General features: G+C 28.3%; 4 protein-coding genes across 7 annotated transcripts in view; 2 read left to right on the top strand and 2 right to left on the bottom strand.

The window, feature by feature from the left end:
• The window catches only part of Tk (tachykinin), a 42,207-nt gene extending 36,544 nt beyond the window's left edge, over positions 1–5,663 (top strand). The window contains exons 2-7 of one of the 2 annotated variants that reach the window (XM_035863225.2): positions 420–609; positions 734–1,015; positions 1,931–2,191; positions 2,347–2,563; positions 2,932–3,168; positions 5,157–5,663. In XM_035863225.2, the coding sequence (XP_035719118.1) occupies positions 421–609; positions 734–1,015; positions 1,931–2,191; positions 2,347–2,563; positions 2,932–3,168; positions 5,157–5,167 (1,197 nt within the window). In that variant the 5' untranslated portion in view covers position 420 and the 3' untranslated portion in view covers positions 5,168–5,663. The remainder of the gene's footprint in view (positions 1–419; positions 610–733; positions 1,016–1,930; positions 2,192–2,346; positions 2,564–2,931; positions 3,169–5,156) is intronic. The other variant, XM_035863228.2, reaches the window with a different exon arrangement.
• A 2,885-nt stretch (positions 5,664–8,548) lies between these two features.
• LOC118440345 (COMM domain-containing protein 4) lies at positions 8,549–22,236 on the top strand. Of its 3 annotated transcripts, XM_035863231.2 has the most exons (9): positions 8,568–8,652; positions 13,939–14,005; positions 20,358–20,406; positions 20,490–20,561; positions 20,636–20,701; positions 20,822–20,861; positions 21,040–21,240; positions 21,380–21,526; positions 21,616–22,236. In XM_035863231.2, exons 3-9 carry the CDS (start codon positions 20,404–20,406, stop codon positions 21,651–21,653), a joined length of 567 nt encoding a protein of 188 aa, XP_035719124.1. In that variant the 5' UTR covers positions 8,568–8,652; positions 13,939–14,005; positions 20,358–20,403; the 3' UTR covers positions 21,654–22,236. The 3 variants fall into 3 exon arrangements, with proteins under 3 accessions (XP_035719123.1, XP_035719124.1, XP_085514333.1); XM_035863230.2 differs by lacking the exon at positions 13,939–14,005 and having other exon boundaries at positions 8,549–8,652; positions 21,616–22,233; XM_085658207.1 differs by lacking the exon at positions 13,939–14,005 and having other exon boundaries at positions 8,571–8,652; positions 20,361–20,406.
• On the bottom strand, positions 9,284–13,510 carry LOC118440344 (uncharacterized). The gene is made up of 5 exons (XM_035863229.2): positions 13,285–13,510; positions 11,185–11,337; positions 10,501–10,622; positions 10,031–10,409; positions 9,284–9,811 (listed from the first exon to the last, which is right to left on the bottom strand). Exons 2-5 carry the CDS (start codon positions 11,333–11,335, stop codon positions 9,450–9,452), a joined length of 1,014 nt encoding a protein of 337 aa, XP_035719122.2. The 5' UTR covers positions 11,336–11,337; positions 13,285–13,510; the 3' UTR covers positions 9,284–9,449.
• On the bottom strand, positions 15,834–17,626 carry LOC118440342 (uncharacterized). The gene is made up of 3 exons (XM_035863224.2): positions 17,556–17,626; positions 17,242–17,411; positions 15,834–17,055 (listed from the first exon to the last, which is right to left on the bottom strand). The coding sequence occupies exons 1-3, from the start codon at positions 17,619–17,621 to the stop codon at positions 15,852–15,854; spliced, it is 1,440 nt and encodes a 479-aa protein (XP_035719117.1). The 5' UTR covers positions 17,622–17,626; the 3' UTR covers positions 15,834–15,851.
• Positions 22,237–23,648: the final 1,412 nt, after the last annotated feature.

Genomic DNA, 23,648 nt, shown 5'->3' with positions numbered 1-23,648 from the left:
CATGAAAATAACAGAAAACGATTGAGTTTTCTCGACACAGGTATATGTATAATATATACATAAAAAATTTCATCATGGTCATTGAGATTTCGTGTCAACTATTCGTCGATTTTTATAGAATTTTAATGACGTTTTCAACTTTGTTCACTACCGGCGAAAATCATTTTCTTCGTTTATTCCTCGGCTGAGCTAGTTTTTGATACCAAATGTGTCACTCTTTTGCAAATAATTGAGATTTTATTGACACTTGTTTATTCATAGAACACGTAACTCGAATCTTCAGATTCTTTACTTTCTCTTATTTTTTTCTTTTTTTTTTTGATAACACGTATAAAACGATATAATAAAATTTTTCTTGAATTATAACAAAAAATAAGTATTAACAATGCAAAATAAACAATGATTATTGTTTGTTACAGAATGTTCATCAGCTCGTTCATCTTACTCGCAACGTCGATCGTTCTTTCGTTTGCCGAGGATTTGTCTTCGAACAATCCGTTCTCTATCAAACGTGCTCCGATGAATTTTCAAGGTATACGTGGTAAAAAAGATGATCTCACATCTATTCAACACGGTGGTTTATCTAAAAGAACACCCATGAGTTTCCAGGTAAAATTTTGTTATTCGAAAAGAAAAAGAAAAAAAGAATAAAAAAGAAAAAAAAAAGAAATAAAGTTAATTGTATGTTTGTCAATTAAATTCTTTTTTTTAATCCTATTCGAAACATATTTAGAGTATGCGTGGGAAAAAGGACTTAATTAACAATGAGGACAATTTTCCACATGAGGTAGAAATATCTGATAAACGAACACTTATGGGATTACAAGACATGAGAGGAAAAAACAATTTTCTAATTCCTGACTTCGAGGATGCTTATTTCCAAGATAATTATGACAAGCGAGCACCAATGGGATTTCAAGGTATGAGAGGAAAAAAAGCTATGTCTGATGATGAGTATTATAAACGTGCACCAATGGGATTTCAAGGAATGAGAGGAAAGAAATCTCTTGAAGAAGTACGTATAGGCATTTAGTCGTTACCTAGTAAGGTAGAGCTTATTGCTTAATACTTTGAGTGCTACCATAGGAAACGTAGATGTGTGACAGTTTTTAATCAGACGGGAATCATTTCGTTATTATATATATAATAGAAAAAATGTTATAAAGTTAAATGGTGTCAGATGGTGCATAATACGCAAATAATTTTACGTATTTCTATTCATCGATGCATCAGAAAAATGCATTTGCACTTTTTTTAATGAAAATCTATATCTTTGACTGCAATCGAAATTGATTAACAATTGATGCAGTCAAAAATATAGTATTAAAAAATATTCACATTAAAAAAAAATGCAAATGTATTTTGTTAATGCCTAAAAGATTTTTTTGCATATTATGCATCATTCGATAATATTTAACTTTGATTCATAACATTTTTATTTATTTTCGATCGTTCAAAAGATATAATCTGTTCCAGTTATGTGGAACATTCTGTATATATAAAATATATATATATAATAATATATATATAATATGCGATTGAAAACAATGAAACTTTTATTTCTTTTCTTTTTTTTATAATTATTAAGCGTTGATCGTTTAAATTTTCCGCTAATTATATTAATAATGTACTGAATATACATACATACATACATATTTAAAACAAAATTATTAAAAATTACATAATTTTTGAATTATATTATCGCATGAAGTTCGTGTGCTTTACTTATTGATTTGTCAGCCTCACGATTGAAGTATGTTTGACATTTAAAATGTTAATTAATTCACTTCGTAATATAAGATTAATATAATAGAATGATGACTTATCAATCTATCTATGTATGTAAATCGTACGTAATGAATAACGTTTCTCATGATATACAACATGAGTCATCAATAATGATTCTAAAATGCGATCGATGCTCGAATAGGTACTAGAGGAGATCGAAAAGAGAACGTCAAAAGGATTCCAAGGTATGAGGAGTAAGCAAACCCACTTGTTCGACTATCCAGAAGAATATGAGAAGAGGTCATTGGAGATGGGATTTCAAGGTATACATGGAAAGAAGGAAGCATTCCCAATGGAGTGGGAGAAAAGAGCTCCCATGGGATTTCAGGGAATGAGAGGAAAGAAGGCACTCTACGATGAAATGATAGAAGAATTAGAAAAACGTGCTATCATGGGTTTACAGGTAAGCTGATTAATCTCCACGTTATTATTATATCGACCCTACAAATTATCAAAAGAAACGTTCACATTTATTTTTTGTGTTTGTTTGTTTTTTTTCGAAAATAGGAGATCGTGGTTCGGGTATATACTAATAAATTTAATTTCGATAACTTTTAGGAAATTCAAGAAAGGGAGGGCGTCAATGATAATTATGTGGATTATTTCCTGGATCCGATCGATTATGAAAAAAGAGCGCCGATGGGTTTCCAAGGTATGAGGGGTAAAAAGGATAGTGACAAACGTGCACCCATGGGTTTCCAAGGTATGAGAGGCAAACGGAACGTCATACAACTTTATGGAATCAATGGGAAAACAGCGCAGACGGAATTCCAAGGTAAATCTTTATTGTGAATATATTTAATAAATAAATAAATTAGAAAGTGGAATTTTGATAAGCTTTTCGTTTTTTTCGAAACGTACATAACCCTCCGTTATTTTCTTTTTCTCTTTTTTTTCTTTTTCTTATTACTTCGTCGGTACAAAAAAAATAAGATAGAGTAATTCTCTTGATCGATGGTACATACGAAAATAAAAATAGACGAGGAGAAAGAGAGAGCACTTAGATTAGAATTTTTTCTACGACGGAACTAAAAAGAAAAGAAAACATAGGAAAAAAAACTAATAAAATAAATAAATAATTAACAATGATAAATAATTAACCTTGATGATCATGGCCTATTCTTGAAATATTTCTTCGAGCAGGCGATACAAACGATAGAAGAGACGGCATATCGTCATACCAATTTGAAAAGCGATCGCCCTTCCGATATTTCGGAATTCGCGGTAAGAAAAATCCACGATGGGAGATTCGGGGAAAATTCGTAGGCGTGAGAGGCAAAAAATGGGCGACAGCTCCATACGTGGATAACGGCAGCCTCAAAAATGTTTTTGATAACATCAAAAGGATCGACGTGAAGACGGGCCCGACCGTGGCATTAGGTAATTTTAGAGTTTGAATTAAAGGAAAAACAATATATATATACATATATATATATATATATATATATATATATATATATATATATATATATGTGTATAGATATACAAATAAATAATTCAATAATTATTATAAAAATAAATGTTTCATACGAATCATGCACTTTGTTTCTTCTCTTACTCAAATCTGTCGCTTTCATAAAAAGAAAAAACAAAAAAAATGATAATTATAATAATAATAGTAACAATCATCAACAAAAGGGCCATTGTCAGTCTTTTTATTGACTTCTATTAAATTTCATTCTCTAGTGTTTTAGGGATTAATATTTTTCATCTACTGGCATGTATTTTCTTTAGGTTTTCAAGCTCTGTTCTATTATATTTCTATCGAACTTTGGAGTTATTAAACAAAACTTTATTTAACTACCATTCGAAATATTTATAACTTTTTCATTAACGTCTTTCAAATAACCTTTTATTCTCATCGATATCAAATAACTGGCTTAAAATTACTATATTTATAACTTCGTATTTTCATTTTTATTTCTTATTTGTTTTCGTATCGTTTCGTTTTATATAACATTCATATGTAACATTCATAACGAATATTATGATATATATATATATATATATATATATGTATATATATCGTATCGATTATTCGTTAAAATTGAAAATTTATTTTGAGAATATTACAAATTCTGTAATATATTTTATATGATCATTAGCACATTATCCGATTTTATTGAATAATATATTATTCAAATAAGATATTTGAAAGGATATATAAAATAATATTGAGTTAAAAGTGGATAATACTTTTATTCTTCTGTTTTTTAATATATCATTATTCTCTTCGAAATAAGATTATATTTCAAAATATCAGTTACCTCACTCATTATTTATTATTCGTTGTAGAAATTAAAAGTGCCCACATCCACTTTCCATAAATCGAGAAAGAATGCATGAGATCTGTTCGTATTTTCAATTTTCTGTCTTAAAAAAAAAAACCCAAAAGAAAACAAAACAAATTCTAAAAATTTCAATTTAAATTCATTCGTTAGATCGATTTGTAAAATAATTTAATTCGTTATAAATCATTTTAAGAGTAGATCCTCTAAGAGAGTAAGATTTGAGATGTTTAATTGTGAAAATATTAAAAAATTTATGATGTATAGATGTATCTGTGCGTTTTACTTGCGAGTACAGAAATATTTTTTTTTTCACTTCATAATGAAAACTCGGGGGAGTATATGAATCACGTGACATTTTCAATAAAACTGAGTATTATCTGAACACCGACGACGAAACAATAATAATGCAAGGACTACTTTAAAAGTTTCTCTTTCGTGTACGTATGTATGTGTATATATATGTGCGAATACGTATATGTGTCTATTTTCATCATCGTATATATTTTGTGTGTGAGTGATCAAGTCAGTACATACTTGGAGCTAGTATTGTTTAAAGTCTCTCTAACTTCATTGTTTCGTTTATATGAAGGTATCGTGTCCTGATAATAAATAATGAACCACCAATGAAGGAAACTTTCGAAATTCGATAATTTATGTGAGAGGTCTTAATCGATCTCAAAGGTTAAGAAACTATGTATGACTTTTCAAAAGATACTTCGAATTCCAACTTAATGTCGAATTTCTTAACTCGAATTTCAAAGTTATCTTTGTGTCTCGTTCTACACGAATATAATCGTGGTTTCCAATTTCATCTAAAAATAAAAAATAAAAAATAAAAAATAAAAAGAAAAAAGAAAAAATAAATAAAAAAAAATATATATATATATATAGACGTTATTAATATGGTATTAATACAAATTTTGTATAAATAAATAAATAAATCAATAAAATCTATAGAAATGCATTTTCGTTAAACATTGCGAATGATTCGTTATAATTTATTAACGATATAAGAGAGAAAATACAGACGATGTATACGTTAACACGAATCAATATATATTTTTTTTTTTGTTACAGATGTCCAGTAATGGTACCAATTGTAAACCTTACAGTCGCTACATTATTCGATCTATCCAACAAAAACGACATATTACGGTCATGGTGAGCCGAACGCTAAGTTTAATTCGTTGATTTTAGTTAAAAATAATTATTGTAGAGCCCAAATTTCTTTTTTTTTCTTTTTCTAGTCGTAGTGCTTTACTATCTAGTCAATATAATATATGATAGATAATTCGTACGTCAAAATGAACAAAAAGAAAGGAAGAAAAAGAAAAAGAAAAAGAAAAAAGGAAAAAAGAAAACTAAAATAAAAAAGAACCACCTCATTTGACTTGCGTTTCTCAAGAGGAATGCAGACGCTAGAATCAAAGAACGAAAAAAATTGTGACTGTTCATACGAAAGCATTTTGAAAAAAGCCTATATCAGTATTATCGTTAACTTGTGCGATTACCGATTATTTAAGAGTGAGAGTGAGAGAGAGTGTATGAAAAAATTAAAGAGAGAAAGAGAGAGAAAAAGAAAGAATGTATGACAGTTATATATATATATATATATATATATATATATATATAGAGAGAGAGAGAGAGAGAAAGAGAGAAAGAAAAAAAGAAAGAGAAAGAGTTACCTTATTTTTCGTTTCTAAATGTATAGTAAGAGGCTATAGCGAAGCAATTAAATATCCCAAATCATTAAAAAAATGCATAACAATGACGTGAATATAAGGGTAAATGGTAAAAAAAGATATTTAATACACGCATACACATAGATACACATAAATACACACACATACATATAGATACACACACATACACGAACATATACATATATATGGGATGTTTCATTTTAAATTCATTGTTACAAACAAATGTTCAAATAAAAGTTTTTACGTTTCGAAGGGAAAATGTAATATGTATTACAATTTCATCCTAGAAGGAGCAATTGTCAAAATATGAAAATCATTACGATCGTTTTAAATAGAAATTGATATTTTAGGATTAACAAAAGTTGTAGAAAATATCAATACGAATCCAACGAACATCTACATTGTACTTTTTTATCGATATTGCACTTTGAATTTTAACGTACTGCGTTGCATTTTAAAGTAATTATTGCGTGCAATCGCAATAATGCAATCAATTTTCCTGTAAACATTTCTTTGATAACCACTAATTAATTTTTAATTTGCTTTTTTTTTTTATTTTATTTATTTTTTTCATACGTTTTTGAAGTTATGATCATTAGTATCTTTCAGAAGTCATAAATAACATTATTGCAATTAAAGTTTCCTAGACTTCATAACTCGATAAAATATTGATGATAAGTTAAGTACCTACATTGTAAATGCTCATTGGATTTGTACTGATAATCTATGATTTTTGTTTGGCTAAAATATCGATTTTCATTTAAAAAAATTATGACTTCTTTATGTTGACAATAGTGCCCTCTATAAAATAGCTGCAATAAATTTCTTCCTCAAAGCACTAGTAACTTTTATATGAAAAATTTGTTTATTACATTAATAGAAATGGAGATATTTAGGCATATCATTTAAAATGAGACACCCTATATAGCACTAGATAGGAATATATTTTTCTCTGAATGTTATAAAGTAGATATATCTACATCTATATTTGTGTACCTCGTAAAAGTGATATTTTTCCTTTTAAAACCATACTTTGGTCATCTGCAATGCTAAAGCTCGCACAATATTTGTATATCTAATTTAGTCCTAAACGTACCACTATTAGCAAGAATTTATCTTATACTAGTATTCATATACTTCCAAAAAATCTGAACTATATACCTCCCTATATAATTTCTTAGAATAGCAAATGCGAGTCGAAGTTGAAGGAAACTATTACCAAAAATATCAAACTAATGAGATGGGATAGAACAGAATAAGTGTGATACTACTTTATATTTCTTATGCAGCTGATGTACCTGAAATGCACGAATTTCTTTCCTCTGTACTTTTCTAAAAACAATTGCTATTCCTTCTATAAAGTGAGATGTTTTTGGTGAATGCTTCTAGTAAGCTCGATCAGCAGATTTCCTAGGCTGGAAGAGGAACAAGCTTTGTATTTTAATTCTTAATCCTAGTCCTAAACATAATCTAATATAGTCCTACATACTTTATGATTAAGGCACAAATATGAAAGAAAAAAGTCTTTATTAGGCTAATGAATCTATCAGTAAGATAGTTGAAATATGTCTTACAATATTTTATGACTACAAAGTATGTAGATTAAAGAAAGTATCTCCTAACAATAAAATGCACCATTATCATATGCTTGGTGACCAAAGTATGGTAAACAAATAAAATACTGCAGAAGATTTTAACATATTTTTTTTCATTCTTTCAAAATTAAAATGTAGTAGATTCTTTAATTGAAATTTTCTAATTACAAAGAAATATTTTTATATCAAGTAATTTTTTCTAAATTTGATTTAAATATACTTTGAAACATGTTTTATAATTTTTTGTAATGTCACTTATTAATTATACTTTTATTTAATGTTTCATATTTTTTAATTTAATGTTTCAAATAATTATTATATGTATTAATGACATCCTGTTATCCAACAGAAGTTGTAAAATAACTGGAGTCATAGTACCTAAACAAATTTAGTAAAATATACTGTCATATTTCTGTATATTATTAAATGTTAATGAACTTAGTTTTTCTGATCTATACTAAAACATAATTCGTAATTTCAAAATATCCTATGTCATTCAAAATTGATTCTTTGTTTACCTGTTAATATTTCTTTAGAAATTTATCTAATAGATCAAGGTTACTTTTTAATTATATAATATCTTATATGAAAATTTAATTGTTAGCTATAAAGAATTCAAAATAATTCATGCAAAAATATGTTCTAATAGATTGTATTTTGGGCGAAATGATTGACTGGTTGCTACGATAAAAAAATTATAAAAGTGTATATAACGCAGAGAATAATTATGACGATTAGTAAAATGATTATTATGTATGTACACATATCGATGTACTATATAAATATATGTCTACGTACAATTGAATGAAGAACATATCAATAAATATAATTCATTATATCCATTCCCCATTTTTATTGCGTTGATATTTCATTAATAATATATACTGTCTATTATTGGAAGTCTTAAAACTTATCAAATATACTTGCAAATTTATCAGTTGTTTTCTACTTATTTTGTTGCGACTGCCGTTTTATCTATCTCACGATTGTCTCCAATTTCATCAGTTTAAAATTTTTGCCAGAATTTATCTAGAAGCCCTTGTATCTTTGGAAGAAAATGCTTTTGATTCACTATATTTTATAGCATTCAAAAGTATTCAAGTTCAATCTTGTCTCGTTATTGATTGAAAATTTCCCGCCACACGTCAGATATTTATAGAGGGATACAATACAGTGTTGCAACCTTCAGAAAAAAAAATAAGAGTGTTGTTATTGTGACTTATTGTGATTCGAGCAGTGTATTTTCATCTGTTTTTTATTAACCTTACAACATTTGTAAGTGTTTTCTTTGTTTTTATTTTCCTTCAATATTCGTAACATAATCTATTAAATAGAAATAGTAATTATATGTATTATTGTACAAAGTTGCAATTCTAATGAAAGACAAAAGACACACTGTAGTGTATTGTTACTCTCATTCTTTTTTTGTATAAATCATTTATTTTATGATTTGTATTACCATTTATTTCTAATATCTTTCATTGATAGATGTATCATTAATTTGTCTAATATTAATAATGTATTTAAGATTTCAAGTTCCTTATTAAAGGTTTGTGACAGTTTATAATTATAGGTTATATATGATGTGTAAATATCATGAAATTATTTAAAAAGTAAAAAAATGTGAAGTTAAAAAAGTGATAGTATCTTTATTTAAAGGAGATATTGATGATGTTCGTTCATCATCTAAGATAGAAACACAGTTGGAAACATTTGTAAACATCTATTCCTTTTAAACGTTTTAACATTTATATACAGGCTACATAAAGAAGTTGCATATATTCTTTATTCAATATAATAATATAATTGCATGAATAAAATAACAATAATTTGAAGGAAGTTAGAGGATAGATCTATGGATATTGGATATTGGATATCAGAAAAGACAATAGAAAGAGTGATTGATTACTCAATTGATGCTTAATAATAAATAATATAGTATAACATAAAATAAATACTTTTTATGAAACTGCAAAGATAATTTTTGAATAGAAATAATATCAATTAGTTTATCGACTTTACAATTTCTTCGTAGAAGCAAATAACTGATTTTATTGGTATCTTAAATCAACTTATCCACTCCATGGAAAGAAGTCCTGTTTTTCTTTTGCTGGATCATTGTCATGAAGATCATAATTATTAGGAATGATCACAAATTCTTCATTTATACTTCTTTTACCACCCCAAGGGTTAAAACCTTGTCTTCCAGACTTTTTATTAATAGGTTTTTTTTCTGATAATTGATCGGTGGAATTAATGTTTTTATCAATGATATTTTCGAAATTTGATGATTCATTATTTAAAGGTAACAGAAATTCTTTAATATCATTTCTTTTTCCTCCCCAACTATTAAAACCTATTCGTGATCTACTAGTTTTCATTTGGGTAGCACGTTTTTCATTTTCATTCAAGATTGTATCTTCCATTGTATCGTCTGTAACATTTGGATGAGTAAGCTATTAGATGATGTATTAGGTGGACCGGAAAGTAATGTCGTTTCTGCGCATGCCGATATTTGATTGTGATTAAAAATAAAAACTTGTTAAAAATTTATTCATTTGAATGTAATTTAAGAAAGCGACATTACTTTCCGGTCCACCTAATATTTGATATTGAAATTATAATAAAGCAACATATATTATAGAAGGTATACCTTTTGGTAAATAAAATTCTATCTCTTCGTCAGGAATATTATTGATGTTCTTGTTTATGTCAATTCCTGTATTATCATTTCGCTTGCCTCCCCAACTATAAAATGGTGTTCTTCTCCCAAAGTTAGGCAATCTTTTGGCATATTCGACAAAGTTCTTATGAGTGTTCTTGTCAGAAAACGATTTGCTGCCCTTCATAATTAAGAAATTTGCTTTGTCATCCAAATATCCGTGAGCTCGTTTACCACCCCAGCTGTTAAACGGCATGCGAGTTGATCGTTGATTCTGTGATCTGAAAGAACTAATTCGTTTGCCATCCCACCGACTGAAGAAGGGATTTTTCGTTTCTTCAGAAAAATCCAACTCGCTCGATCGTAAGCTCTGGTTGAAATTATAAATACGATAATATCATAGAAAATTATCTGTTTATTAAAATATCATATGAAATATATTAAATATAAATATGTCTTACTCGTTTATTTGTTGGTAAGTATAACCATGAGACTGCAGGCAAAATCTTGCTATTTTTCAAAATATACAACATATTTGATCCCTCGACGAACCGTTTATTTATACTTTTTTGAAGATCATATTCTATAAAATTGCAATATTTTTATTAAACGATTGGCAAATGAATAGAATTAATTAATTTATATACAAAGTGTTCTAGAATAAGTAAGAAATATTTTAGAGCTCACTTCAATATATATAAACAATAAAAAAAGTTCATATAAACATATGTCTTATTTGATTTTGTTTTGGAATAATAGTAAATATTATATAAATAATTATAATATAATTTTATATAAATATAAAAAAGATTTTCAAAACTTTAACTTTTTATAAGAAATTTGAAATGATTTTTTTGCGTTTGAAGACAAGCATGCAAACATTTCATTAATGATTGTCTTACCATCCCCATATGTTTCGATGTTACTCTGATTTGTTGAAAACTTCGTTTATTTATTTCACGAAAAGACACTACGTCCAATTAATAAAATAATTATTATGATATATAATTCTTTATAACTCGAAAAAAATGTTAAATAGATCATATATTTATATGTACTTTTTTTTAATTATTTTGATATACCTATACCATCTTTAAATTTTTTTTTATTTCCCACTTATTCTAGAATAAGTATATTTCAATTACCTTTTCTCTCATCAAGATTCATCCCAAGTAATCCTACCGAATTAACATCCTTATTAGTATCTCCGAATTTTTGTTGCACTGAGTCCATGGTTTCGGCATCTGAACTTCCGATAATCGCACGAGCGGTTATAATTGAAAGTAATAGCCACATGTCTAATTGTAAGATTCAAGAAAATGTTATTGTTTTATTATATTTCAATAAATTAAAATTTAAATGTAATGATTTTGATTTTGATTTTAGTTTTGCGTCATCAATTTGTATTATTTTTTTGAACAAACAAACAAAAAATAGAATTAACTCTATCTAATATACGCATCACATATTATTCATAAAAATTAATTTACCTGTTGTTAGAAAATCAAATGTATTTCGAAAATTAATTATTTTTCTTATGCAATAATATTTTCCAATAATTTACTTGACTCGAGTAGCAATTAGTGTTTCTTTTTATTTTTTTGTTACATATTTTGTTACATATTTTTATAAGATATAATATGAATAAAAAAAAATTAATAAATATTAAAATAGATTGATATTAGTAGGGAACGAGTTAAACGTGCGCCGACGCGTCACCGTTATTCCGAGAGACTTCGATGAAAGCACTAAAGTGATTTCTCGTATAAAAAATTCTTTAACAATTCAATAATTTATTAAGCTATCGAGAACGAAGAGCAATTTCTTTTTGAATTCTTAATTCCGACTTGTTTATTGCGTGAAGTGAAATTTGAAAAAGTAATCTATTATTCTATATCTCTATATTATTTTATATCTCTGCCCTTACAAATACCATCCCTATGGCTCTCATATTTCGCATACAATTAGCAGATTGTTCTTTTGAGCGAAATTAAGAAAAGAAGAAAATATAAAGGGAAAAGTAAAAGCGCTTACAAGATTTAAGCTGGCGAATACACACGCCATTCATATAATATTAAAAATTATATTTATTATTTCTTTCTTTTTTCATTCAACAAGCATTTTTAATCTTTTTTTATTTTTTGTTTATTTGTTACACCATATTAGGAATTTCTTTTATTATTTGCAGTATTTTCGTGTAAAATGAAAACATTCTATTTCTCTTTCTTTCTTTCTCTCCTTTTCTGTTTATATCTAGCGAATAAGGATCATTTTGTCTAATCATTTTGATTTCTAATTTTATTTTAATATCCCTAAGATAATGTTCGTCCCGACCGATTTTGAATTTTTTATCAATTAAGCTCAAATAAAATATATTCACAAATGTAGACTTTTATATAGACGAAATAAAAACGAAAAAGCGCGTGTGGATACCCGTTATGCATGTTTTATCAATCATATTCGATCACCCCTAGTAAAGATTTTACGTGATATAAATAAGATATATACGTATGTACATATATAATGGATATGGTCGATTAGTGTTTACAAAATAATGTTTCAGAATGATTAAATTCTGTTCGATTTAAAAATTTTTTAAAAATTTTATTCAAATTTATAATTTAACTGTATTTTAATGAAAAAATATAATCGATAATTCTTTCATTGTTCCCAATGTTTTTCTTCTTTCCTATCTTATTATCTTTTTTGTTTTTTTTTTCTTTGTCATACATTCCATAGGAAGATACAGGACAGTTGTTTGCTAATTTCGTTTTCTTTTTTTATCGCGCTGTAGAACATTTTTATGATGTGCATTAATCGATCGAGAGACGATGAGAGGAAGGTAGAGGGATAGAAAGCGCATAGTACAGTTTTGTGTCGAGAAGGTCGCGCGAAAATTTCGTTAGTACATGCTTTCAAAAGCTGTCACGGAGTTTCACATTTGTTTTTATAAATCGTTCATATTTGCTTTTCAATGTATGAATACCTTAACGATGATTGTAAGAATAACGCGTTAATATATCATTATTATATTAATTTTAATATCGAATAAAAGAAAATAAAGGATCTATTAAAAAAGTTTTCTTATATAGAAATACAATAGAAAAATTTCATTCACATTGAAGTTAAATATTTTCTTCGTATTAAACATTTTTAATAATTTTATTTATAAAAGGATCGATCACATGCATCGTAATAAATTATTCAAAATAAAAAAAGAAGATTAATATCGAACGATAACTTACCTAACTTTAACTTTGTCCAATTTTTTACAAAAATTTCACACGAAATAGATGCACTTTCTTTTTTTTTCTATTATTACGTCGTACACAAATATGTATGTATGTATGTTAAGTATTTATATATATATAAAAAAAATGTCGGTGCGTAAAGTATGTTAAAATACGACGATTAATGAAAGAAATCCTTTTTACTACTTTTATTTACGAAAGCTATAGACTGGTGTGGTATAAGTTGTCTAGTGGCAACTCAGGATGCGCGTCGCTCGTCTTATATGCTACGAGCAACCTTCCAATTGCGCAAAATCGTCCTCTCTTTGTCTCACACGCTCGATCACGCTTTTAACCTCCCACCTTCCTATCCTTTATTCTTATTTCGTCCTTTTCTATCCATTCACTTGATCCTCATTTTATCCTTGTCTTATCCATTTATTTTAATTTTAATTTTTATATTTATATGTATTTTTATTTTCATTTTGATTTTTATTTTTATCTTCATTTTTATTTTTATTTTTATTTTTATTTTTATTCATAATCTTAAAGCGGATCATTTACACCTGTAAATAGTTTGGATGAGTTTTCTCGTTTTCTTATTATCTTCGTCTTTGATTTTTTTCTTCTTGTTTTCTATTTTTCCTTTTTTTTTCTTTCTGTTTCTAGCATTAACGTCACTGATCCGACGCAGGAAAAAGAACGGGAAAGAAGCAAAACAGAAGCTTTTTTTTGTGTAGGTGTATAAAAATTTGTTCTCCCCATCGCGTGTTACTTAATGATTCTTTTCCACGATTTTCTTCGCGATGACGTATCCTCTGTATTGGTTCGTTCAATCGTTCACCGGTTCATAGGATATTACTACAGGCTCGTACTTATTGCAAGATTTATATGGCCAGGATGGTTTTTACGATTTTATTTCAAAACTCAAAGACGTGTTATATGTTTTCACGAAAATAACATATGAAAAATTTATAAAGAAATAGTTTTCTCTTTCTCTCTTTTTTCTGGCTTTTCTTAGAAGAAAACACAACGTGTCAAAGTCAAAATATCCAATAATTTTTATTGATTTAATTTGACTTTTTAAGATTTTGAAACACGCACAAAATTTTAATAACAATATTAAATTACATGCAAATGAGATTAAAGAAGATTTAGAAAAAAGAAGAACTTATATATTCAAATCATCTTCGATTCTTATTTTCCAATTTTTAAATCTTAATGATATACGAATAATTCGAAATGACTTTTTATGATTATCTTTTACAATATCTCAAAAGGACTTGGAAATTAATTGTGAAAAAAGAAAGAGAGGGTAGCATATGGTTATGCGATACTTAGATATATGCTTCTTCCACATTGAAAGATCACCGTGTTCGTCTCGGTCATAAATTTTTGTCGAGTTAAGCTCATGACTTAAATTTCTTGTAAAAATATGGCCGATGTCTTCGTCTCCTGATGACAAAATTTTTATCTTTTTATTTATTTTTTTTATAAAAAAAATTTTATAGAAAAAATAATTTTAATTTTTAAAATTAAACATAAGCAGAAAGAAAAGAAAAGAGAGAGAAAGAGAGAAAGAAAGAAAGGGAGGGAACTATTTTTCGTTTACGTCATCAATCGAAACATAACATAAGTACACATAACAAAGATAATTCTAATTTCTTTCTTAACAGTAAGTACTTATTCTTATTTTTACAATCTTTTCGTGACACCCGTGTATACTTTACTACTATAGTGTTCACACATTTGTCAGAAGTATCATCGAAATTATCGTATTTTTTATAAAAAAAATGTTATAGAAAAAATAATTTAAATATTAGTATTAAAATAATACTCACACACATATACTAATATTATAAAAATTTTTTTTTCATAAATAAAACAAATTATATATATATATATATATATATATATATATATATACATACATAAAAATATTTAAAAAAATATTAAAACAATTTTTCAAGATAACGATTATTTTTATCATCGAATTTAAACGTTCGTTAATAGAATTAGTAATCATGGTACGGTGGACAAGGATGACAGGATAAGATTAATTCCACTCAATTGTTTTTGTACATGCGAATGCTTCTTCGTGACACTCTTTAGATGTTAAAATTCAATGGCGATGCGTATTAACGGATGAAACGTATATGTGCGTAAATCTAAATGTACTTGAAAAAAAAAAGCAGAAAAAAAAGAAAAGAGAGAGAGAGAAAGAAAGAAAGGGAGGGAACTATTTTTCGTTTACGTCATCAGTCGAAACATATCATAAGTACGCATAACAAAGATAATTCTAATTTCTTTCTTAACAGTAAGTACTTATTTATTCTTATTTTTACAATCTTTTCGTGACAGCCGTGTATACTTTACTACTGTAGTGTTCACACATTTGTCAGAAGTGTCATCAAAATTATCGTATGTTCTTGCTTTCATTGCTTCAATATCTTCCAAAAAAAAAAAATAAAGATAAAATTGATGCTGTCCGAGATAGAATCTCCTTTTATCAATGTTTATCAATGTTTATCAATGTTTTTAATGTTATAGGATAAACAACCTTTCGAAGAGAGTTCATTGCGTTAATCCACGTTGGATTTAAGTCGATCTTCTTCTAAAGAATTACTCGAATAAATTCTCTTACCCTTAACGACGTAAAACTGATCGTATTTTCTGAGCAATTCGTCAAGGACGTTTCTACGATCTCTGTTAGTCATCAACATATCATTTTCCATGATAAATTTCATAATATTCTTGCATTGTTCTTTAGTGCATATTCTAGAATCGATCAATCGTTGAATAATGTGTTTAGCAGTCTCGAGAGAATCGAACGATTCGTCATAATCTATCGGTACAATTCTGGACTTACGTTGATCTATACTCTTTGATTTCTTTTTGTTTTTAGAAATGACGAATGGTTCCTCGAATATGTCATAAATGTCCGAACGTTTGTCCTTTTGTTCGGAATCTGAAATGGCCCTTTCAAGATTCTTCATCAAACGTATCTTTTTGGAATCATCAATATGACAGGCTAAATTTTCGCAAGAATTTCTTTTCGTTCGTAAACGGTATTGTTCTTTGGACAAGGTCACGTTGTTCATCCTATTTAGAAAAGAACTTGTATTTTTATTAATCATAGTCATGTAATACGTAGGTCCGTTGATTACTGAACGCTTTTTTATTTTCTCAAGTAATTTCGTTTCTAATGTCTCCTTTTTCAAATTTTCGTCTAATGTTGAATATTCGCGATTCTGAACATGAAGTTTCTTTCCTCGTGTTAAAACAAATGGTTCTTCTGTTCTCTCAAAATTACGTATCAACTCTTCCAATTGACGAGTACCCAATTCAATAGCCTTCCTTCTCTCTTCCTTTCTTTTCGATTCGTTTCTCTTGATCTTGGTATCCTCAATGAACTCTTCGTTCGATTTTTCGAGAAACTTCTCGCGATTATTTTCATTCGCTTTAGAAAAATCTTGTTCTTCGATTTTCGGTCTGAAGATTTTTTTTCCACGCGTCACGAAAAAAGAATCCTTCTCGTTATTGAAATAATATGGTAGATTCTCTTCATAATCGAGCTCGATTTCGACCCATCTTGGTTCGTCAACGTAGAATGGCTGTGGGATTGACCATTTCTCGATTTGCCTACGATACTTCCGAGTGTTACATTTCCGTGCCGATCTGTTGCATTCTGACGAAAGATCCAATAATATTTTCAAACTCGGACACTTTGATCTTTGTAGAATAGATTTAGCCATGTTTGGATACTTTTTCATCAAATCGGTTTCCCTGAAATCGAAAAATTATTCCAGATTATCGACCTTATGATTTAATTGTCCTTTGCAATAGATATTCAGGAACTTCTCTTTTTCTTTTTTTTCTTTTTATAAATTTAATAATTTATATAATTTAGTTGTCAAGAAAAACTACGAATCACTTTGACGGTTAGATGATTGTTTGACAACGATCCTTTACCCAATTACGGCTATTGAAGGTTGTTCCAAATCGAAGCTTTTACGATCTTCTTTGTTCTCATCTTCAATTAAATCCCGATTAACATTGTTCCCAAGGCCTCGATCGATTCCTTTGTCAACCACCGATTGTTTTTCCGCATCATCGAGAGATATTCCACGGAGATATTTGATCTTATAAAAAAAAAAAAAAATAAAAAAAAATTAAAGGAAAAGGAAGAAAAAAACAATAACAAATATTAAAAGAGCTCATTGCTATTATTCCTTTTTCTTTACGAGATAAAATTAATTGACAAAATTGTTTTTTCTTTTACTAACCTCCAGTCCGTTGGTTGTCACCATAGATAGTAACAATATTATCACAACAACCATAGCTTTTTCCATATCTGAAAACGATCATTTTTCTTTTTTTTAAATCGATTGAATGCGATTTCGTCAAATAGCACAATAAAAAATTGAACTTCGTTTTTTCTCTCACTATTTTTCACTCTCTCTCTCTCTCTCTTCTTCTAATTTTAGATACGCACACATCGTTCTTGGCTGGTAATGCGTCGCGAGAACTACAACGTGTTTGCGGTTAAGAGACAAAGCGCAAACAAGTTTAGTGGCACAGGTGTTTTTCATTCAGGTTTCTACGCAATAATAGAGTGAAAAGACAAATTTTCTTTTTTTTCTTTCCTTTTTTTCTCTACCCCTCCCCCATAACTTCGAATAGTTAACGAAAGCTTGATGATTTTGCGTCGGTATTAAAATCTAAAAAAGATGACGACTTCGAATATAGTATTATATACTTGTTTTTTATTTATCTTGTAATTTCTAAATAAGTTCAAAGTAGCCTGATAACGTCATCAGGGCGTTTCTCGCGATATATTACTCGATGTACTACTAGTCATTCTTGTTGATAAAGTAAAGAGAATCTTGTAGGCTAAGTGATACATATTGGCGATAAGTCAGACTCGGTTTAAGTGGAACGACTTCGTGCTCGATCAGCCACGTAAGTGAAATGAGTCAAGCTTCGATCGAGCGAGACTATCTCTCTCACTCTTATTCTTTCTTTTTTTCTTACCTGTTGCTCCTGAATTTTTTTCTTGATTTCTTTCTATCTTCTTCTTTTTCCTTCTTCTGCTTCTCTTTTTGTTTTGTCCGATATGGTTACCGCGATACGACTAGAACACGTTGGCCTCCTCGAAGAGAATGCCAAGACCGGCATTATTTCAACCGTATTTATGCTCTCTCCATTTTTTCTTTTTACCTTGGTTCGTCGATGACGGACGTCGCGGTTCGAAGATTTGGCGGATTGCATTGGGAATTCTTTTCTATTTCGCAGCGAAACCCACGTCAATCTTCTGGTCAGCAAGTGCAAACATTCGTTGTGCGTTGTTCGGTCCAACTGCCAAGGATTGACTCCTTTATGTGTAGGTTTGTCGTAAGGGAAATACGTGTTTCTATACAGGGTGATTCAATCAATGATTATTTTATTATTGTCTGCTTATATTGCTTGTTTCCTTCGATGAAGTTAAAGGGGATTCATTGTAATCTGTATATAAAAAAAATTTATCATACAAAAATGACATCAATGGTATCGTTGATGAAATTTTATCGCGGTATATCGTTTTTTATTTCTAAAAATTAATAAGAAAAAGAAATTCTTTTGAAAGATTTTTGTTTTAATTTAGTATTGAATGAAAATTTATTTATATTTCACAATGATTGCAAATAAAATCATGATGATTTCGATAAATTGATCACATCCAACGCATTTGATTCCGTGTCTTAATCACCTTCTTGGGATGAAATTTCATTGATGATAGATTTAAAGGGTTAAGACGGAATAAATATCTAGATTTTGTAGAAAAGAAAAGAAAAGAAAAGAAAAGAAAAAAGATATTTTTCTAAAATAAAAAGCCATATTATTGTCGATACAAATGTTTGACTCATCTTGTATATCTGCCATATGCATCATACGAATATATAAAAGTATGTATTCTTATATATCTTAAATGATTTATATAAAAAAAAAGAGAATATATGCAATAGTTATTGAAAATGAGAAGAAAAAAAATTTGTAAAGTTTTACTGAAACACTCTATATACATCTGTGATATATACACCCGTTTGTCATTTTTCTCACTCTCGGGATATTATTGGTAATTTTACTGACAGAAAGTATAGAAATTTTTATTATTGAAATAAAACTTCTTTAACGCATTAACACAGTTATGAAATGATCGTCGGAATTATAATAAACACTGTTGTCATGATAAAAATAAACAAAAAAATGGAAAAATTGGAAAACAACAAAAAATACAAAAACAAATAAAAAAAAATTGTGACGAAGCTGACGATATAAAAATAATTGTTTTTTAATATAAATTGCCAGTAACTTTTTTATCTTTCTTTGATTTGTATTTAGCTTGTTTTTCTTTCTCATTCATCCTCTCTTTCTTTTTTTTTTATTTTCTTTTTTTCTTCTTATTATTTTTCTCTCTTTTTTTTAATTATTTTCTTCGTTTTTAGTAAGTAATACGATTATAAAGAGAAAATTCAACAAAGTGCTACGGTGTAAACTCGTTACCTTTTTCCTGAATTATTATCGATCTTTTCGACTAAATGTTTTATCACTGACATTTTTATATTCTCCGACAGTTCTTTATTTTTTTTTGTTTTCCTTTTCTATCTAATTTTTATATTCTTTGACAGTTTTTCTTTTTTTGTTCTTCTTTTCTATGTAACGTGAACAAACATGTCCGAACAGATTTCAAAGATTATTTGTATTAACATAAATAATATGCCTAGGATATTAGTAATTAAAAATCCTAATATGGTATGGATCGTTTAATTCGAATCGTTCGGATTATTCGAGAATATTCTTGATTCGTTTCATTCACGACTATTAACTGGATTTAACTTCGTACGAAACATTTGGCTGGTATGATGAAAAACAGAATTATTTTCACGTATAATTCGAAATAATCTAAAACACACATAATTTAGCTCGACGTTTTAACTCACTTGAAATTAAATATTATCTTTAATGTTTAATTTCGAGCGTAAAAATTTTAAAACATAATGTCAAAAATAAAAATGTTATGTTTCTTTTTTATTTTTTTTTTGTTTCAGTTGACGAAACGAGTTGAATGAGATCATTCTAATTAATTAAATCAAAATGGTAAGATTTTTTAAATATGCTTTTACGATAAACGCGACAAAAATAGATAAATTAATTCGTTGCTAATAATTATTGATTTGCAGAAATTTCGATTTTTGGGCGATGGGGATTGTCCCGATTGGTTATTAGCTGAAATTAATACGCTCTCGAGAATGGTTCGTTGAATTGTTTAAATAGAACATTAACAAACTTTTATTTTTTAATAATATAATACTTCATGTTGTTATAGACATCGATTAAAATGAAAACGTTGGGGCAAATCGTTATGAAGTCTTTGACAGAAGGAGAATTAGACGTAAGTAGGATATATCATAATAAAAACATTACTTTTTGTTATTTAATTTTAATTAATCATATGTTTTACCAAATTATGATTTAACATTAAACATTTACTTTTCTCTCTCTTCGATTACAGGAGGAAAAAGTAAAAAAGATCACACAGGATGCAAAACTTGGTAAGTTGTATTTTGTTTTTTCTTGTGATTTAAAATATTGAGAATTATTAAAAAAAAAAAATTAAGAAGAACAACCATTTACTATCGAATAACAAATAAGCACGTCGTTAACCTCTAAAATGAGAAGTGAGCATTGCAGAGAGAAACCAATAAAGTGTTTCCTTTCTTTTCTACACAGATTTAAGCGATGCGAAAGCTATGATTGCTGCATTGGAATTGATCTTCACTTCATCAGCTCGTTACGGCGTGTCTGCGGCTGATCTGAGCAGCGAATTGCAACAATTGGGACTTCCAAGAGAACACAGTACAGCCGTTGCAAGAATTCATACAGATTATTGTCCACAACTCATGGCTACCCTCTCGTCTCAGTCTTTAAGAGGTAAGATTTTTTTGTTTTTTTTTTTTCTCTAAATGAACTAAACAAAGAAATAATATGCGACGCATATCTAAGTGGCCAATCCGAATAAAAAATTAATAAACAAGATGGAAATAATAATAACGTTGGAACTTATTTCCAGTGAATCGTCTTTCGTCCATTAAAGTTGTATCCTGCGATGATTCTTCGCCATTCTCGGCGGTCAGCTTGAAAGTGAAAAAAGTTGATGGTAATGAGGAGGAATCAACCATTAATATTTCCAAGGACGACGTGCAGATTTTAATCACGGGTAATTCTTAGGCTAAGAATTATAACCAATTATATTAACTTATTTAATTGACATCAATATTTCTTAATAAAAGATAATCATTATTTCAGAACTTAAAAAAGCTCGTATGTTAATGGAAAATCTCTGAAAAATCTTGACAAATTATTATATGGGACGTCAGATTATATTGTTCGACGAGGATAAAAATTTTTGTGATACGTGCAATTATCGTTAAACGATCATTGCAATTAGCGACCGAGATTGCAATAAATATTGTGATCTGAATTATATAACTGAGATACGTTATTAATTATTATATTATAACTATATTATAACTTAAGAGTCACCGGCGATCCGTCGAATAATTTATCTTTATTCTCTTTGTAAATGAATATACAAAGTTTACATTTAGTTTAATGGTTTATACGATGCACTTGAATAATATTCATACATTGTGACAATAATAATGTCGCCGTTATAATTGCGCTTTATCTCGTTTCTTCGTTCTTTTTTTTCTTTCCTTTTTTCCTCCGCTCAGTTCCTCTTTCGTCTTTACACAACAACAATTCTTATACATACTCATTGTCGTCCTTAGTACGATTGGAATGATCGGAACACGTTAGAGATCTTATCAACGATTTATCATTAATCCACGGAATCAACTAGCGAACCAGTTCAGAATTCCTAAACTTATTTATCATCGTATATCATCGAATTGCTTTGTTGCATCAGCCTTCATTCTCATTTCATTGAATTTCGTTCGATTCGTTAAAGAGGTTGTAATGAAAGCATAACAATTGTAATAAGAATAAAGAATAAAGAATAAAGAATAAAGAATAAAGAATAAGAATAAAAATAATAATAATAATAATAATAATAATAATAATAATAATAATAATAATAATAATAATAATAATAATAATAATAATAATATTAATAATAATAATAATAATAATAATAATAATAATAATAATAATAATAATAATACTAATAATAATAATAATAATAATAATAATAATAATAATAATAATAATAATAATAATAATAATAATAATAATAATAAGGGTAACAATAATTATGTTAGTCGAAAGAGACAGATCGCGTGAACGATGCAACTGAAGATGATATAAAATATATATATAAATTTAGATAACTATATATATATATATATATATATATATATATAGGCCTAAATCTTCGTGAGAATACGAATAGAATCAGCATACGACATAAGTTTGAATGATAATCGTAGTAGGTTTCTTATTTCTTCTTATTTCCTTTTTTTATTTTTCTTTTCCTATTTTATTTTTCTTTTCGAAGTTACGAATATCAAGAGCAAGTAGATGATCGATTATCGGCTCGTACAATGGACAACGATGCTCCTAGCTAAACGAAGGATATTTAAAGAAATTCGTAGAAGGAATACCTTTGGCATCGTGTGTTCCATGAGTATTCTGAGCGCGCAAGCGATAGCATTAATTGTAAATTTGAATAAATACCAAAGCTAGTCTAATCAGTCTTTATACAATTATTCGTACACATTCGTTTTCCCTCTCTCTCTCTCTTTCTCTCTCTCTCTCTCTCTTGCACTCTTATTTTCTCTCTCTCTCTCTCTCTCTCTCTCTCTCTCTCTCTCTCTTTTTCTTGCTCTCTTTTCATCCATTCGACTCAATCACGAACTATTTACAGTATTTGAAATGGGTTGCTCGCGAACGACGTATGTATGGATGTATTTATGTATGTATGTATATATGTATGTATGTACGTATGTATATATTGTTGTTGTTTAACTCTCTCGCGGTTATATCTTCGCTCTTAAAAAACGCGATACTCGGAGGGCCCAGAACGGTCCTTCTCGACGTTACTTCTTCAAGTCTAGGATCTGTGTGATTAAAGAACTTGGCCGATTAAGAATGGACTTTCTTCTTTTTCGAACATTATATATATAAACACATTCATATTATTTTCTTCTCGTATGAGAATGTGAAATTATCATTTTTTGTTTCGTCATTTGATCGGATTTTACAATCGGAGTTCGGAGCCATCCTTTTGGACAATGTCTATCGTTGTCTAGGTTTTCTCTAGTCAGTTATCTAAGAAGGAGACAAGGAAAAATTTATGATCGCTGACACTGACGACGCTA

Source organism: Vespa mandarinia, chromosome 7 (assembly GCF_050613455.1).
Source record: "Vespa mandarinia isolate Hongniang chromosome 7, ASM5061345v1, whole genome shotgun sequence".
NCBI classification, from domain to species: Eukaryota; Metazoa; Arthropoda; class Insecta; order Hymenoptera; family Vespidae; genus Vespa; species Vespa mandarinia.
The sequence above is the reverse complement of the archived record's forward strand: the minus strand, read 5'-3'. Positions and strand labels throughout refer to the sequence as shown.

What these genes read in the sequence shown, in the direction of transcription:
- LOC118440342 (XM_035863224.2), bottom strand. Translation starts at nt 17,621, where the DNA reads ATGGAAAAAGCTATGGTTGTTGTGATAATATTGTTACTATCTATGGTG. An exon ending in TGACAACCAACGGACTGGAG is followed by an intron (nt 17,412 to 17,555) that starts GTTAGTAAAAGA and finishes TTTTTTTATAAG; the next exon opens with ATCAAATATCTCCGTGGAAT. An exon ending in CCTTCAATAGCCGTAATTGG is followed by an intron (nt 17,056 to 17,241) that starts GTAAAGGATCGT and finishes TTTCGATTTCAG; the next exon opens with GGAAACCGATTTGATGAAAA.
- LOC118440345 (XM_035863231.2), top strand. An exon ending in CTCGTCTCAGTCTTTAAGAG is followed by an intron (nt 21,241 to 21,379) that starts GTAAGATTTTTT and finishes ACTTATTTCCAG; the next exon opens with TGAATCGTCTTTCGTCCATT. An exon ending in CGTGCAGATTTTAATCACGG is followed by an intron (nt 21,527 to 21,615) that starts GTAATTCTTAGG and finishes TCATTATTTCAG; the next exon opens with AACTTAAAAAAGCTCGTATG.
- LOC118440344 (XM_035863229.2), bottom strand. Translation starts at nt 11,335, where the DNA reads ATGTGGCTATTACTTTCAATTATAACCGCTCGTGCGATTATCGGAAGT. An exon ending in GAATCTTGATGAGAGAAAAG is followed by an intron (nt 10,623 to 11,184) that starts GTAATTGAAATA and finishes GCAATTTTATAG; the next exon opens with AATATGATCTTCAAAAAAGT. An exon ending in AGAATTTTATTTACCAAAAG is followed by an intron (nt 9,812 to 10,030) that starts GTATACCTTCTA and finishes CAAATGTTACAG; the next exon opens with ACGATACAATGGAAGATACA.